This window comes from Myxocyprinus asiaticus, chromosome 7 (assembly GCF_019703515.2).
Source record: "Myxocyprinus asiaticus isolate MX2 ecotype Aquarium Trade chromosome 7, UBuf_Myxa_2, whole genome shotgun sequence".
NCBI classification, from domain to species: domain Eukaryota; kingdom Metazoa; phylum Chordata; class Actinopteri; order Cypriniformes; family Catostomidae; genus Myxocyprinus; species Myxocyprinus asiaticus.
Window position 1 is genome coordinate 50,316,129 of NC_059350.1, and position 18,348 is coordinate 50,334,476.

General features: G+C 36.0%; 1 protein-coding gene across 2 annotated transcripts in view; it reads right to left on the reverse strand.

The window, feature by feature from the left end:
- Positions 1 to 18,348, reverse strand: part of pard3ba (par-3 family cell polarity regulator beta a) — a 230,645-nt gene that overhangs the window by 174,023 nt on the left and 38,274 nt on the right. For both annotated transcript variants that reach the window (XM_051702158.1, XM_051702157.1), the window contains exon 3: positions 1,368 to 1,536. In XM_051702158.1, the coding sequence (XP_051558118.1) occupies positions 1,368 to 1,536 (169 nt within the window). The remainder of the gene's footprint in view (positions 1 to 1,367; positions 1,537 to 18,348) is intronic.

Genomic DNA, 18,348 nt, shown 5'->3' on the forward strand with positions numbered 1-18,348 from the left:
AGCAAAAAAAAAAATCACAACAAAAGCAAAAAAAACAAAAAACAAAAAAAAAACAAAAAAAAAAAAGCATTAAAAAACCCAAAGCAAAACAAAACCACAACAAAAAATAAACAAAAAAAAAAACAAAGCAAAAAAATAAATAAATAAAGTTGCATTTTTAATCCAAATTTGTGTGAAATGTTTGAATTTTTGCCAGTCTGATCAAATAATAATACTGCAACAATAGTAAGAGTAGCATGATAGTATGGAATTCTAAACCCGACTTTTACACACACACACACACACTTGTGGCTTCAATAAAAGAAGCTAAAAAAAAACAAACAAGTAACGCAATTATTAGCTGATTAACTGCATGCTTCACTGCCCGGTCTGTTTCAGATAAGAGAGCATGGACAGTATCGCTTTACTCTTGATAATTCTACACATTAACTGCATGGTGCTTTAAACCAGTTGTATAACCCAAAGAAATTAAATCAAAGCTTTACAACTGATACTTCGACATGTACATTTTGAGGTACATTGTGGCTAAAAGATAGCTACACTTCCATACACAGGTACACACACACACACACAAACACTTTTATTTGTTTATCTTGGAAGAGATATAAAAGCTAATCATGACTTCTGTAAACTAACCCCTAACTCCTAAAATTTTTACCATAACTGTGAAATTAGAACTTTTTTGCCGCTTTATGATGTCATTGTGTTTATGTTTTATAAAGACAGCAAAAGCTGAGACACACACACACACAACCTCAGTTATGGGCTGCTGCTAATAAAAACAAGTTTACACACAGACACACATGACAACAAAAACAAAACATACACGATCTATAACTCTGAACCGCACACACTTTAAAATCAACACACACACATTCATGCTGATACACACATACATATGTTTTCTCCATTAAGTCAGTGTGTGGTTTTGGGAATGAGAGACACTTGCGCATGAGGGAAATAGAGTATCGTTTAACCCCGGAGAGAGCTTCAGGGATTCAAACTGTACCCTCAAATACACCTCAAAAACCCACATACCTCAAATTATGTATTTAACATGAGGAAACCATGTCATCTATTTACACTGATCAAAATTAAACTTACACACCAGAAGTTCCAGCTCTAAATCTGATTGGATGAGTAATGAGTCGTTGTGATATAGCCGATATTCATACACCTGTGATATTTAACATGCTCAAATTATGCATTGTGCTGTGAATATGCAAATTATTCATATTTTTGAAAAACTTTAAAAACATTTAGTTTAACGGAATCAGAATACATCCCCGTCACATATATCATACTAGTGATAGGAGCTAAAATGACACCAGCCCAGGGTCTGAATTCCAGAACCAATAGACACATACTTGATTTGAGGGCGGAGGAGGTGACCTCTATTTCGCTGCCGGCGTAGGGCTGCAGGACATTCAGCTCAGGTTCAGAGGGGTCAGGACTAGAGCGATAGGAGGTCAAACTCCCCCCGGGACTCACCGACGCCCTCTGCTGGAGCTCCGTCTCCTCATACACAGCGACTAACTGAGGATAGACAAAAACACCTCACATTAGACAACACAAAAATGATGACTGAATTTAACAAACAAACAAATAAATAAAGCAGAAAAAAACTTGTAAAAAAAATACTATATATCATAGAGGGTTTTTTAAACTTTCTTCTTTTGAAGTGTAAGAAAAACATTCCCACAACAGCACTGAAGCAAACAAACTGTAAGTTTGCCATATATCTTGTGTACTGAAGTTTTGTAAGTATAAAATGAGACATTTTAATTTAGACATTTTGAACAGAGATATTTGAATTTCATTAACTAAACCTGGAGAGAGATGTCATTCCAGTCAATAACATCAATTCGTTTTTAGGTTTCTTTAAAGTAAAAATACACATTTTGATTCTACGTTTTGATAATTTTGTTGGTTTAAAAAAAAAAAAAAACATGAATATAATACTAATATTATTTAAAACAATTATATTATTATAATGAAAATATAATACAATTATAAAAAGTAATTATTGTAACAAAATAAAAAGCAAAAAAAACCTGTAAAACTTAATTCATCATTACAAACGTATTTATAAAATGTTTAATATTTTTAATTGAAATACTTAAAATATTATTTAACAAAATATAATAATTCATCAATACAATCAATATTAAAATATTTCAAATTAATTATAATATTATTAAAATATAAATGTAATAAAATATGTATATTATATAAAATATGTATAATATATGTATAATATATATATATATATATATATATATATATATATATATATATATATATATATATATAACAAAACGTTTAAAAATGATACATTTATTAAATGTTTTATAAAATGTTTAATGTTTTTAATAAAAATATTTAAATGTTAAAATTGTATTATTTAACAAAACAAATATATTCATTAATTACTAAAATGTATATTAATATAATTAAAAATAACTAATATATGTATATTAAAAATATTATAAAAATAATTTTTGTAACAAAATCATTTAAAAAACATTTAAACATGTATCAGTTTATTATTAAAAAAGCTTTCTAAATTGCTAATATTAATAATAAATATTTCAAATGTTATTCTTTAACAAAACATATATATTAAATCATTGAAAGAATAGTTCACCCAAAAATGATAATTCTCTCATCATTTCCTCACCCTTATGCCATCTCAAACTCACATGATTTTCTTTTATCTGCAGAACACAAACAAAGATTTTTTCATAGATGTATGATTTGTTTATATCCATATATGCAACCACTAAAGTCTTGGACCCATGAACTTATAAGAAAGGATATAAACACCTTATACATTTATGAGAAAATCTTTATTTTCCGCATGAGAAAGTAAGTCAAAAGAGGTTGGGACAGCATAACGGTTGGTAAATAATGAAAGAATTATAATTTTTGGGTGAACTATTCCTTTTTAACACAATAAATATTAATATAATTCAAAATCATTCATATATTGTGATAAAAATATAATGAAATGATAAAAAATAAAAAAAAACTGTAAAATTTTAAATAAAAAACATCTCAAAATTATCGATTTGATTCAAAATGTTTTAATAAATATTTTAATATCTTTAAAAAAATATACTGAAAATAAAAGCATTTTTTAAGGGAGGATGTGGCTGACACGATACCCCTCATAAGCATGTGTGCAAGTCCTAGTATGTGTGCAATGATCAAACTGTTTAAAACTTTTATTTGTTTTGTACAAAATCCCTGCTATGAATCACTTTTCTAACACCAATTATAGGGTGAAACTGATAGCAATAAATGTGACATCTTCCCTCCAGCTCATAAAGTTCAAAAGTGTAATTAAAGATTTGTTCTTTGGAAGGTATAGTGGAAGAACTGTGGCTGTGCACTTTAATGAAATACTGATAACTTATTTTTCACAAAAGCAAAGCCATGAATGAAAACTGTGGCCAATATAAATAATACAAATGACTGTGAAAGTAACACTGAAAGGAATAGTTGCTGTTGCTTTTGGCTCTGTAAAGAGATGTAGTCATTGCAAAAGTAGAAAAGACTCCTTGAGAAAGCTTGGATACACATACTGTACATATATACAGAATATTCACATATTGTGCACAGTATACATACTGCATATTGAAAAAATTATTCAAGTAGCAAGGCAGAATACTATTCCAAACATAACCTGTCTGAAACACATATACATATACACATACACATTTACCTCTCTGTTGAAAGATGAAATCATTTGTGCAGATGCCTTAAATGGGGGGGGGGTGAATTATTATTAATGAGTTAATACACTAGTACATTAGTATTAGACCATAGGGCCGCCATTATACAGAAAACCGTGTAATTTGTCCATAAAACAGACTCTTATGAATGCAACGGCTTTAAGGCAGTTTGTTAAATCCATCGATCGAGTAGCTTACAGTACGTCTCATAAAAACAGTCATGACCATACAAACATGACAGTCTGTAAAATAATCAAAAATACAATTAAATAAAAAAATAAACCTCGAGCCGACAGGTGTCCGTGTTTGCAAACACGTGTGTAAAGCTTCCATGGTCAAATTAAATGTGACAAGGGAATCAGAAGCCGTCAAACATAATGTCACGCTAGCTTTATGAGTGGAGAAGACATGGATAGTAATAAGAGAGAACGTGTGTGTGTGTGTGTGTACGAGTGTGTGTGCCGTGCCCTCTGACCATCTCAGATTGGCACGTTGACAAGCGCCGGTATACTGCCATCCGCCTGATGAATTCATTCTCAAGCTGCTAATGAATTAGCACTTCCTTTCTCGGCCCACGGTCAGCTTTCCAATCACATCAAACCGTTGGCAGAGGAAACAATTTAATGAAAGACAAAAACATCAGGGAACATCAACCAGGAGGGTAGGTGGCACTTTCCATGAAGAGGAACAAATTAAATGGTGATTTTGGCCTGTGCCACCTCAAAGGTCTTGACCTTCTCGACTGTGTGCAACAATCAAATCATACAACAATGTCATAATTTTGATATAATCTGTTGAGTCAATAATTCATTGTAGTAAAAACTATTTTTAATCATTAACGAAGTTTAAAGGATTAGTTCGCTCAAAAATGTAAATACAGGGGCCTGGGTAGCTCAGTGGTAAAAGACGCTGGCTACCACCCCTGTTGTTCGAATCCCAGGGCATGCTGAGTGACTCCAGCCAGGTCTCCTAAGCAACCAAATTGGCCTGGTTGCTAGGGTGGGTAGAGTCACATGGGGTAACCTCCTCATGGTCGCTATAATGTGGTTCGTTCTCGGCGGGGCGCGTGGTGAGTTGAGCACGGATGCCGCGAAGCCTCCACATGCACTATATCTCCGTGGCAACGTGCTCAACAAGCCACGTGATAAGATGCGTGGGTCGATGGTCTCAGATGCGGAGGTAACTGGGATTCATCCTCCGTCACCCGGATTGAGGCGAATCACTACGCCACCACGAGGACTTAAAAGTGCACTGGGAATTGGGCATTCCAAATTGAGTGAAAAAGGGGAAAAATAAAAAAAAAAAAAAAAAATGAAAATACAGTTATTGTTTACTCACCCCTATGTTGTTATAACCTTATATGTCTTTCTATATTTTTGTGCTCAGTGATGTCATGCAATGGCAACCACCTCTTTAAGCTTCAAAAGGACACAGAAGTATAATTCAGAAGTCTAATAAATGATTCCATGAGACTCGTGATTGTTATTAAAGCATACAATAAGGTATGGTGAGAAACAAACCGAAATCTAATGTATTATTTAGTAAAAAGGTTCACTGACTGTTGATCTCCTATGCACGTTCATGATAAGGGACGAGAGCAACAACTCACGCAGCCCCCTCACGACATGGAGCGCTCAAGTGAAAACTTGTTTTGTTTCTCTAAAAATAGGTCCAACACAGCGATGGCGACAACAGAACAACGCAGCTGCACACAAAACAGAGAACAGAATTTACTAAACAAGTCTGGAGAGTTTATAGTCTAAGAATTTATGCATTTCTATGCCCAGCCTTATTTTTTTGAATGGAGTACAAGGAAATCAAATAGAAACAGAGGCAACAGGCAGCCACAGTCACACCGTGTCCTAACCTGACAGCAAACGACACACAATAAAAGGTATATTTTCCAATGGTAAAAAAAGTTTGTCCTAACCAGCAGCAACAAGTGACGGTACACTATCGATTGCTTGTTTTCTATTTTCAGCATTGCGCGGGTAACTCAGTCTGCTGTGAACTGGCACCAGTCCAAAAACGTTAAAAAAAAAAAAAAGTTTGCCAATTAGGTAATTAAAATACCAAAGTAGTAATGCAATTTGGACAGGAAAACAATAAGTCAATAGTCTGAAAAATGTTGTTTTGAAAGAATTAAAAGTTCAGAAAATCAAGTTACATGACTGTGGCGAAATGTTTTGCAAAATGACATGACGAGGTTCCTTATATGTTCCGCGGTAATTCCGAGGTGAAACATCCACTGTGTGGCACTAAAAGAGAGTTAAATGTTCTTCCAAACAGATGAGGATTTTAAGGATGCTCTATCTAGTATTAAAGCAACAAAACCTACCTCCCAACTCTAAACCTTAAACCTAAAAGATAGTGTCACATTCATTACAAGAAAAATGCAATTGCTGAAGCAACCGATTCATATTGTGGTGCTTCTATGACACTTTTGTCTCACGTGTCGACGTGCTCTTCAGGACTCGTACCCCGGTTCTCATCATAAGTGCAACGTTTATCAGTGGAGCTACCGTGCAATTTGAGCGCACTGGAAAAAGCTTGTAAAAGTTGCTGGTTATGTAATGCAAACTAGGGATGTCTGTATGTAATTTACTAATTGAGTAATGGTTTTGCACCAGTTAGACGAATATTAAAAACACTAATGTCGCAAATTAATTTTCATTTACACATTTGCCTGCTGTGAGCAGCACTGAATTACACTGTGTATGTGTATGTGCGTCGATGTCTCCGACGATGTATTCGGAAAGCTGTTTTGATAACATTGTTTATTTTTGCAATTCCATTTGGTGGTCGCTAGTGTCGTAGAAATTACATACTTCAGCTTTAATCTGTGAGTAATCAATTATTCGTTATTTTTAAAAAAAAAATGTTTGTGGGTTAGGAGTACTCGACTACAAAAATGCCCCTTCCTTAATGCAAATGTTAAAACATAATGCCTTACAAGTCATTCACTACAGTAAAAATGTGTTTAGATGTCATAAGATAGCACTGAGTGAGGAACAGAGCAAAAGGTCAATATTTATGAACTGATAATCTGCCCTTTTTTGTGTAAAAGAGAATAAAAGTTCTTGATGTAGCGCCTCTAGTGTTCATTTGACCAAAAAACTGGCACGATGCATACAACAAGCCACGAAAAAAATTATTTTGCAAAAAATTTGGTATAGTAACGTGTAGGGATGGGACGATATATCGAATTTGATATATCGCAAACCAAAAAAAATGACAAACCATATTGTGGCATAACTCGATATTTCGACATTTGCAACACTGTTTTCAGTCCATGTGATCGTAAATGAAATGACCCGTCAAATATCGCAATCACGCCATCACTTGATTTTACACCGTAGCACTTTTTTCTACACTGTTTACAGGGTTTACACAAGGTCCCTGAAGTTCTTAAAGTGCTAGAATTTAGCTTTTAGAAATTGAAGTACTAGAATACCTGGAAAAATGCCTTGTTTTGATGAAAAGTGCTTGAGATTAAAATGGATCGTTTCCTCCGTGTAATGTGTCCAAAGATGAGGCACACTCCACTTTCATTGAATAATGTGTCTTAATATCCTATGATTTTTACAGTCAGATAAAAAGTACAAATAAATATTAATTTTAAATCACACACAGCATGGATGCGGTAAAGAATCCGAGAGATTATGGTTGATGTTCGCTGAACCGGAACAATGTGAGCCACTCGTTGAACCCTTAATGTCACAGTACCTTTTTTAGCATTTCTTATATATATTTTGTATGAAAAAAAACTTCATTTTGATGAGAAATTATAATGTGCATTTTGCTCAATTTTTTCAGAAAATAAAACTAATTCTGCAATATTTTGTCATTTAGGGTGTTGTTATATCGAATCGTGAATCTCATATCGTATATCGAAACAAATCGTGAGATAACCATATTGTCCCATCCCTAGTAAAGTGATTCTATGAGACCATGTTGGAAAATGGTAAACCTTGTATAAAATGATAAAAAGAGAAAAAAGAAAAAACATTTAGTATGACCTCCTGAAGGTGAAATTCAAAATGTAAAATGTTAAGCACCTCCTTTGTCCATTTGTTGAAAAACTGTCATTCCTAAACAGTTTCAGGCACTATTTTGTATCATATTCGTGGAAAGAGTCAGGTAGCAGCGAGAAGAGCACGCAGGAGGATGAGGAGAGGGAAAAAGCTCTATATGAAGTAATCTGCATCCGTAACTGTTTTTCAGGAAAACAATAACCGGTAACATTTGACAGCAATACGCATCATCAATCATGGGGAAATATTGCGCCGTGCTCCTCGGCCCGGTCCGTGTGATTCCACGGGCTGACATTTCTCCCTCTGATAAATAATCGGAAATCGTCTAGATCGGAGTGTGCCAGGAAAGAAAGCGAGAAGGGGAGGGAGGGGGGAATAATCTCATGAAAACACTTCTCCATGGATTTGATGAATGGTCTCTCTTTGTTTGTCTCTCAGGCAAGTCTCGATTGTACCTCTAACTGCTTCATACCTGATCAAACTCTATTTCTGGCCTATCGAGGACCCGAAGCGGACGGTGCGAGATATTCATCACCGCACCTGTGTGTATACAGTACATGCTACACGTTGTTTTGAAGGATTATCGAGGTGTACGGTTCATAGAAAAGAGGCCAAAAGATGGCAAATTTCAGCTAATACACAGCAAAAAATATTTCCTTAGTCAGTGTTTTTGTCTTGTTTATCATTAAAATCTAAATTACAGCTAAACATCCTTAACCCTTCTATTGTCTTAGGTCGATATTTTTTTTTTTTTTTATAAAGATGGTTTCCTTCATCGAAGCGGTACAAGGCTTGGTGACTTTTCCTATATTTGCCATCTGAACACACACAAATTCTGAATAGATTCTATAAATGTAGGTGTTTTTATTAAACAGTGTTACAACAAGCATAAGGCAAAGAATTAGATTCACTCACATACATACAGTATTTACAGAACTTAGGTGTGGGAGCCATCCAGACAAAACTTAAAATAAAATTTTATTTAAAGTTATACGTGGCTTTCTTGGGCCTTTCTCGAAGATCTATTTCAGAGGCACAATGACGAAATAGTGTTCCTTACATAACTGATTGGTCATTTTTGATTGATTGGACTTTTTTGTATTAAAAATGGTTTCCTTTATCTAAACGGTACAAGGCTTGGTGACTTATTCTACACTTGCCATCTCAACACACACACACACAAAATGCTAGATTCTATGGGTCTGTGTGATTTTTAAGACTTTATTATTTATTTTAAGACTTTATTTCAAAAAAGACTTTTTTTTATTCTTCTTGACTGATTATTACTGTTTTTTATAAATATTTTTTTATTGCCGTTCATTATCTTGCCATTTTTATACTTCATTTACTTCACTGACTGAATTTGAATTGAATTTTCATGTTGGCTAAACAAATGGTTTGTGACTAAATGCTTACTCTTAAGTCTTCTCTTTGTAACACCATAGTCAAGTTTGACTAAAATGGTAAACTCTGACAAATAATAGTCTTTGATAATATCTTAATAAATATCCAAATTCATAACTGATAATATGATAATATCTAGAAATTAACTTTGTTACAACACTGGTCTACAGTGACCAGACAGCATGTGTGGATCGCTGCAGCAATCTCCTGGTTATAATTGTCATTTCATGTATTTATAAAAAAAAAAAAAAATCAACAGATGGCAGCAGATGTTCAAAATGCATAACACATTTGAATTATTTATTTATTTTTTGGTTTGTTTGATTTAGTTTTTTTTTTTTTTTTGGTTTGGGTTTTTTTTTTTTTTTTTGTTGAAGTGAAAAGTAACAAAATGTTTTAATTTTATGTGATTTTCTATTTTATTTTATTTAGTCATTTAGAGATAAATTAGGTCTAAATACTACACAATTCCAAAATAAATGCATAAGTTTAGTATTATAACTTTAGTGAAGTCAGTTTTATTACATTTCTTTAAAAAATTACAAATACATGATTACAGTATCTGGTCAAATTTGACTAAGTGTCGGCCTGTAACGAAGACTGTAGAAGGGTTTAAAGCAAATGTTATTATTTGAGAAGCAAAATGACAAGATATTAAGTCCTGTTTTCAGAGAAATTTAAGGTTTACGCTTAAATCAAGAAAGAGGGGAAAAAAATAAACTTGTTTTCCCTCTGAATTATGTTTATCTGTCCTAAAACATTGGTAAATAGGGTAAGTCTGAAAGCAAGATGTTTTGTCATTTTGTTTCTTGGGTACTGTATGTGTATCTTGTTTTAAAGGGGTACTTCATCCAAAGATAATTGTCATTATTTACTGACCCTCATGTTGAGTTTCTTCTTATGCGTAACACAAAAGGAGAATTTTCTATGATCATCATAGTCTGTCTTTTGAATACAATTGTCGTTGACAGTGCTGCAATTTAAGGCTTAAAAAAGGACCTAAAAGAATTATAAAATTAGTCTGTTTGACAAAAGCTTCTGAAGGCATACAATAGATTTGTGAGAAACAGCTCAAAATGCAATCCATTTCTCAGTGAATATTTTAACATCCTTTGCACATTCATGAGCACAATCAGAAAAACTCATTCACAATGGCACGCATGTTCACGCAAGTACTTGTGTTGTTTAACATCGGTTGAGTATAATTACTTAACTGTTATTCCATGTCAGACCAACCAAATTTCAGAAAATTTCCTGGCTGAAATGTAAAAAAAAAAAATAATAATTTCTGAAGAAGAAACAGAAATTATAACAAGTCAAAATATTAAATGCCATGTATCAACATTTACGGAGTAATCCATTATTTTGTAGAATTTATATTTATGATTTGAGCAAAGGTACCAGGTAGCATCATTATTTTATTTGTACAGAGATAGTTAGGTCTATTACTAAAATCAGTTGACTTCAGCACCCCTTGTTGCATTATATGTTAATTGTATGTTAAAAACAATAAAGTTAAAATTTGGAGTGCATATAACTCCAGAAGTATTTAAAATATCTTAATATCATTTTAGATATTGCTTCAGAACAAACTTTACTTTTTGTATGTTCATTTTGAAGGGCCTATACTTTTAAGCCATCTAAGCTCAGCAACCATATCACCCTGTAGCTCAAGACTGGTTACCCACTGAAGCTAAGCAGGGTTGAGCCTGGTCAGTACCTGGATGGGAGACCTCCTGGGGAAAACTAAGTTTGCTGCTGGAAAAGATATTAGGGAGGCCAGCAGGGGGTGCTCACTCTGTGAGGGTCCTAATGCCCCAGTATAGTGATGGGGACTCTATACTGTAAAAAGGCACCGTCCTTTGGATGAGACATTAAACTGAGGTCCTGACTCTCTGTGGTCATTAAAAATCCTAGAGCACTTCTTGTAAAGAGTAGGGGTGTAATCCCAGTGTCCTGGCTACATTCCCCACATTGGCCCTTCTCAAATCATGGCCTCCTAATAATCCTAATTATAGAGCCATCCACTAATTGGCTCTATAACACTACTCTCTCCTCTCCACCAATAGCTGGTGTGTGGTGAGCATACTGGCGCACTATGGCTGCTGTCGCATCATCCAAGTGGATGCTGAACACTGGTGGTGGTTGAGAAGAGTCCCCTGTTCACTGTGTAAAGAACTTAGTGTTGTGTCAGAAAAGCAATATATAAATGTAAGTTCATTTCTAGAGATGTGGAGCTCTAAATATAGCTCCATCCGTAAATTTTACCCATTTTTAATTGTTGAAAACCAAATATAGGTCACATGGTTTGAAGCTCGTTTTTCTTGTCCAACATAACAAAAGACTAAAGCACAAATAAAGTTGAAACTAGAAATGTACCCTTTATATATTCACAAAAAAAATAAAAAAAAAAAAAAATAAAAAATAATAATAATTATATATATATAAAATAATATTGAAATCAAAGTGATTTTTGAGAGTCCAAACTTCGCTATTATTAAGAATAAGCAACACCAATCACAAATGGTGCTGAAACTCTTCTGTATTTGCACTAATTATTTTATTCATTTTTTGCCCTAAAAGTGTCTGGGTGTCTCAGACTAAATCGTAGAGATCCCAAACATGACGGAATGGTCCCAGTGGTCACCAAAACCTTCTACAATTGTACATGGCTAATTCTCAATGGCCATAATGGTGTAGTGCAGCATCTCTCCACCCCGAAAGGCTAACTGGGCCATACTAACCAGCCAAATGTTGACCGCTTGGTGTGTGTGCTAACATTTATCCATTCCTCAGGATTTCCTCCTATCCACTATCAGTAGCCATGCAATAAGCTGCCTAATGCTTCGCAATTCTTCCAGAGCAGTTATAATAGTGGACGGTATATCATAATTTCTCTCAGGAGGGCCGTTACTTGAACACACTCTCAGCTTTGCAACTCTATAGAGAGTAACTTATCAACAGCACAGCCTCTGAGAGCATTTGAAGCTGTATATGTACACATTAACAGTATATAGACATCAATACACGAACCAAAGGAAAATAGATGTAATCAACATCTGTACATATTGTTTGAGTTAGACCTACATCTGTGGAGAGTCAATTACTATTCTAAAAGTTAGATTAAGTTTTGCAAGTGGAACAAACTTTCCTATCACCTATGACACAAACCTTGTGAACTGATTTGTATTCATGTTAGCAGCCAATTTTCCCTCTCTTCTCTCGGCTCAAACACTGATATTAGCCTGAGGAAACATGATGTCAAACAATGTCGACTAATGTCACTTCCTCCTGTAATCTATTACTGGCTTCACCTGCATACTAATGAGAAACAGAGCCTGTTGTCATGTCAACCCCACCTGCCAATCAAAGTGTGGGTCATGGCTGGATTTGATGCAGTGTTGCTTGTGAATGAGCTGATTACTTGCTCTATCAAAGCACTATAAATAAGATATTCTCATGAGAACTCATAATAATTTGAAATCGCAAGATACACCGACTACTATGCTGTTGGTCCTCCACGTGCTGCCCAAAAGGCACAACCCGCCGAGGCATGGACTCTACAAGACCCCTGAAGGTGTCCTGTGGTATCTGCCACCAAGACATTAGCAGCAGATCCATCAAGTCCCGTAACTTGCTAGATGGAGCCGCCGTGGATCGGGCTTGTTGGCACGTGTCAAATTGACATCCACATGAATGGCCGGACCTAGGATTTCCCAGCAGAAAATTGCCCAAATCATCATACTCCCTCCACCGGCTTGTCGTCTTCCCAGTGCACAGTGCGTCCTGGTGCGTCTATTACTTACCCACATTTGCAATCCACATGACGTAAAATAAAAACGGGACTCATCGGACCAGGCAACCTTTTTCCACTGCTCCAAGGTCCAGTTCCGACACTCGCATGCCCATTGTAGGCACTTTCGACGATGGACAGGGGTCATTATGGGCACTTTGACCAACCTTACTATGCAACCCCATACGCAGCAGGTTGTGATGTACTGTGTGTTGTGATACATTCCTCCCGTAACCATCATAACAATTTTCTGTGACTTGTGCCACAGTAGACCTTCTGTCTGTTCGGACCAGATGGGATAGCCTTCATTGCCCTCGTGCATCGATGAGCCTTGGGCGCCCAACACCCTGTCACCGGTTTGTCCCTCCTCGGACCACTGTCGGTAGGTACTCACCACTGCTGACCGGGAGCACCCCACAAGCCTTGCTGTTTCAGAGATGCTCTGACCCAGTCGTCTGGCCATAACAATTTGGCCCTTGTCAAAGTCGCTCAGGTCTTTACTCCAGCCCATTTCTCCTGCATTCAACATGTTGACAACGAGAACCGATTGTTTGCTTATCATCTAATATACCCAGACCTGGACATGTGGCCTTGTTATGAGATGATCAACGTTATTCGCTTCACCTGTGAGTGGTCCTAATGTTTTGTCTCTTCAGTGTATATGACTTGGCTCATATGTAAAGGTTCTATAGAAAAGTTCATTTCATTTTTAGAGGCAAGAGAACTGATTCCTTGTCAAATGTGAAAATTATAGTTTTGCCAGCAGTACATCTCATCTTTAATCATAATTTTAAAAGCTATGGCAAGTTGTGCAGTTAACCAATAACATTATGTGACTGCAGTAGGAAGGCCTACAAGCAAAATAGAGTACAAGGACTAGCACCATCAAGCGACAATGTTGATGACGTGTGAACGGGGCTTAAATCTGAAGTATGTAACTTCTTCATTGTTAAAATTCTTTCTTCTATCCCATCTTAATATGCAGAGACAACAGTAAGTAAGCCATTCATAGGTAATTTGTGTCTCTGTGGCACTATAAAAATTCCTGTGTTTGTTTTGAGTGACTCTCTTAGGCCCGGCCCAACAACATTACCCAACAATTACTTAAGTTGGGGGCGGGACTCTCTGATTGTTTGAACAACTGCAGACGAGGTCGGGAAGATGTTTTGAAAACATTGTTTATTTTTGCAGTTTCATTCGGTGGCGCTAGTGTCACAGAAATTACATACTTCAGCTTTAAAATGTAAAAACCGAAAAGACGACTTACAGAAAAACACAAACCTTGACCAGTGAGATAAGCTTTTGGACCACGTGATGAAGACATTTTGTGAATTTGTTTTGTTGCAAAAAAAATAAAATAAATAAATAATCATTTGGAATTTTCGTCCATCACATTGCACTTTATAACAAACTTCCACACCCAGGACCTCAACTCACAAACACAAGTCAACATTTAACAATCGCCCTCGAAAAACATCTCATCTCAACACATTCAGGAGGTTCTTTCAGGTTCCTCGTCTAGAATTCTCCATCCATTTCACCCCCCCATGTTTACTCTCTTTCATGCACCCTGTAGTCTTCCATCTTCTCATTCTTTCTCCAGATGGCAAATAAACCTGACAAAAGTTCCTCTAAAGCTCCTGGCCCGATCGCCCACAGAGGGGCATCCACATCAATCACTGTGCGACCTCCACTGATGCCTCCACAAACACACCCTCAGCACACAAAAACACTATGATATGCATAAATAAGGTAAAAGCCTAGGAATGTAAATGCAGGTGATGCCGTTTAAACAAGGCTGAAATTACAGGGATTAAGATGGAAACCAGACTAATCTGAGTTCAGCTAGCATGTGTGTGATGAACATTGGCTCCAGATGTGTGAGATTACCTCTCAAAACGACACACCTGGGTTGTGGCTTTCAGACCCTGAGGGTTGCTACAAAATACACAAACACACAAGTCTGAGAGCTTACACACCAAAACGGGGTGTTCCACAGGAAACAGACATATAAAACGGCATAAAACAACCTTCAATTGTGTATCAAAGGCAAGCATCACTATTACTAGAGCGCAACAGTGCCCACCCACTTTATCAAACATCTTGGTTCCTAAAGTATTTTTCTAATTTTCATAAAATCCTTCATAAACAAGTTTTAAGCCATGAACCAAACCAACTAGTTTCGAGGTTCATCACAAAATTGAAAACTAAGGAAAAAAGTATTGAATAGCGGACAAAAGACAAAAGGTACAACACTGAGTACTTACCGTCTTTAATGAGGGAGTGAACTACAATGAATGAAGCAGAATGACATAACGGAAAATATAAAACTATTGATTTAAAAGTTAAATATATATAAATATTTTGGCCGATACCAATACCGATTTTAACAAAAATCTATAGGTTGATACCGATATTTTGCAACTTAACTTTTTTGGTCATTAGATCATTATTTTACTTAGGAATATTTAAAAAATGTACAGCGGTACAAAAACTTTTTCACTGTTCTAATATTAAATAACTTCTATTGAACATTGGATCAGCTGAACACATGACAGGCCAAAATTTTAAAAGAGAACCACAATGAAAGATAAAAAGACAAATGATAAAACAAATGACTAAATATGATAATATGATGGTTGATATGAAACAAAAAAAATGTTTTAATTCTAAAACATTTTTGCACTTCTGTTGTCCTGCAAGGCCACATTGCAATTTCAATCTTAATTCATGGGACTTTTACTTCCGGAGCCAACTCCTAACCCTAGGTCACTGCATAACGCATGCTGCACAATTGAATTCTATATTAATGTGCCAATCATTCGTTCATAGAATGATCTTCGATCATTACGTTGCTTGGCAACTGTCTAACAGCTAGACTGTTAAACTATATTACTTGGTGGAAAAATTGTGACGCATAATATTAATATTTACTGTGTCTTTTATCAAATGAATTATCAAAACTATCAGACTTATTGCTTTTATAAAATAGCAGCAACAGCAATATTTTTTTGCGCCTGTCTGCGTTGTTTTTCAATTGTTTTCCTATGTAAACTTCCTTGCTACTGGTTTGAAATATGACAGGATCCAGTACTCAAGCTAGAGAAACGTTTTTGATCATTGTGCCGCGTCACGCACAGAAGCTCAGTGTTTTTTCGATGCCATTTCAAGTTAAAATAACTTCTAAAAATGCTTCTTGAAAAACCTGATTTCTGTTTTATTCATTGTGCTGCGTTGTGCTTGTTTTTTTGCACAAGGACAGCCTCAATATTCAGTTAATAAATACATTATAATTGCTTTCTTGTCTCATTTATCCCACATGTATTCATTATTGCTTGTTGTTAATTGCTTCTCTTTTATTGAAGCGCAACTATTTTTCTTGCCCACACAAACATTCCTCTCTGCTGGCGACACAGAGACAGACTGTGAAAACACACAGGAAATGAAGCACCTCGTTCACAGTCTTTGAAGAGAACATGATGCCTGACCTCTGCTAATCAAACACACAATGCTGTGCATGCATGTGGGACACATTTTTACAAGACACACAGGGGCCAACTCCTAAAAACCTGTGGTAACACAGTGATAAGTGTCAGATAATGAGAGAACATGACTAGAGTGGTCTATAGAGACAGATGTGAGGGAAAGTCTCAAATATACTAACAAATGTTTTATGACATAAAACCAAAGCAGATGTTAGACTAAATGTTAAAGCTATTTTTTGGCGTCAGAAGACTTGTAATAAAGTACTCAAGTTTTATGGACTACTTTTACGTTCTTTATGCTTATTATATGCTTCCATTGTATGGAAAAAAGCAGTGTGAACATTCTTCACAATATCTCATTTGGTGTTCTGTGGAAAATGTATTCATTGAAAATTGTTACCTTAAGATTTGTAATGGAATTAATCAAAACCTGAAATCAGTGGTACACAAAACAAAAAAATCCATCTTGTAGGGCACGTATAGTTCCCAAAAGAATCATTGATTTAAAAAAAAAAAAGTCATCAAAAGGATATCTTTTAGGATTTTCAAACATCAATGGCTTCCGATGTGACTCTTTAACTGTCCAATAGAAAGACATTATTTAAGAGCAATGAAGATTTCGCAAAATTCAAGAGTCTAAGAAGTCAAAAAATATTGTAGGAATCAATTCCCCCAATTGAATCTTACTTGATTCTCAGGCCACATCCACACTAATTGACTTTGTTTTACGAAGGGGGTCCCCACAAGAGGATCATCCTATTTGGAGGTCTTTGGCATAATACATTTGAAAGCCCCTGCTCTAGGCAAGTACATGAACGCAGATACTGGATTGAACTTGGATACCGCATTGCCAAGGCATGGTCCGGTTGAACATGCTTAACGTGCATTTTTGCGTTACACCAAAGGGAACAAACCTCAGCACTCAAGGTGGGGGTTGTAGTCCCCCTTGAAAGTTTTTGCCTTCCGGGGGGGGGGGTATGGCACCCTCTTGGCACCCCCCTTTGTATGGCACCTCTATGCATTACAAATGCAATTGAAGCCAGGTTTTTGTACAGAGCCAATCGTGACAATGATCTGCCCTGCCACTGTACCTCTGGAGCATGCGCATGTCATCCGGGATTCCCTCGATTTCGAGACGCAGACCACAAAACAGATACGACGCATACATTGCATATATGGTTTTGCATGTCTGACTACACACAAAATCGAGCTTGCATTGCTAGTTTTGGCCCACTGCACACCGGACGTGTCTGGCTGACAACACGGTGCATTCTAAAATTTGAAAGAATTGGTTTTGATGAATGTACGAACACCGCTGCCGTCGCTCGCTGTCTGTTGGCAATGCCCAGCAACGATTCTGGAGGCTGCACAAAATTCTGCTGCACCACGGAGCGCCACTCACATAGTTTTAAATTAAATTCGACCTAAACCATTATCCAAGGACACTGATTATTTACTTCAGCTATGAGTGGATGATACATTGTCTATGTGTATCTTTCATATAGCCTACACAATGTATATTCAGGTATGTCTTTTTATGGTTTGACAGCTTAAATAAAGTCTATTCAAGGCTACATATAGAGAAACTGCACGATAAATAATCGCCATTTCTAATCGTTCGGTTTGCGCAGTTATACCAGTTTCATACACTAACCTGCTGACTCAATGTCACTTTGTTCATTCTTAAAGAACAAAAACCTTCGTGACTTCTGTGTTTATAGTGACTAGTTTCACAACTTTGGACTGCCACCTGAACCGCACTGACGTGTCCAGTGTTCGATACCTTTTCCTTGTCCTACCTTGTGTGCTACCGGCTTTAGACTAGTGTAACAAAAAAAAACAAGAATGACATATTGTAACGGAAAAAGGCAACAAAAACCTAACTAAGGCCACGT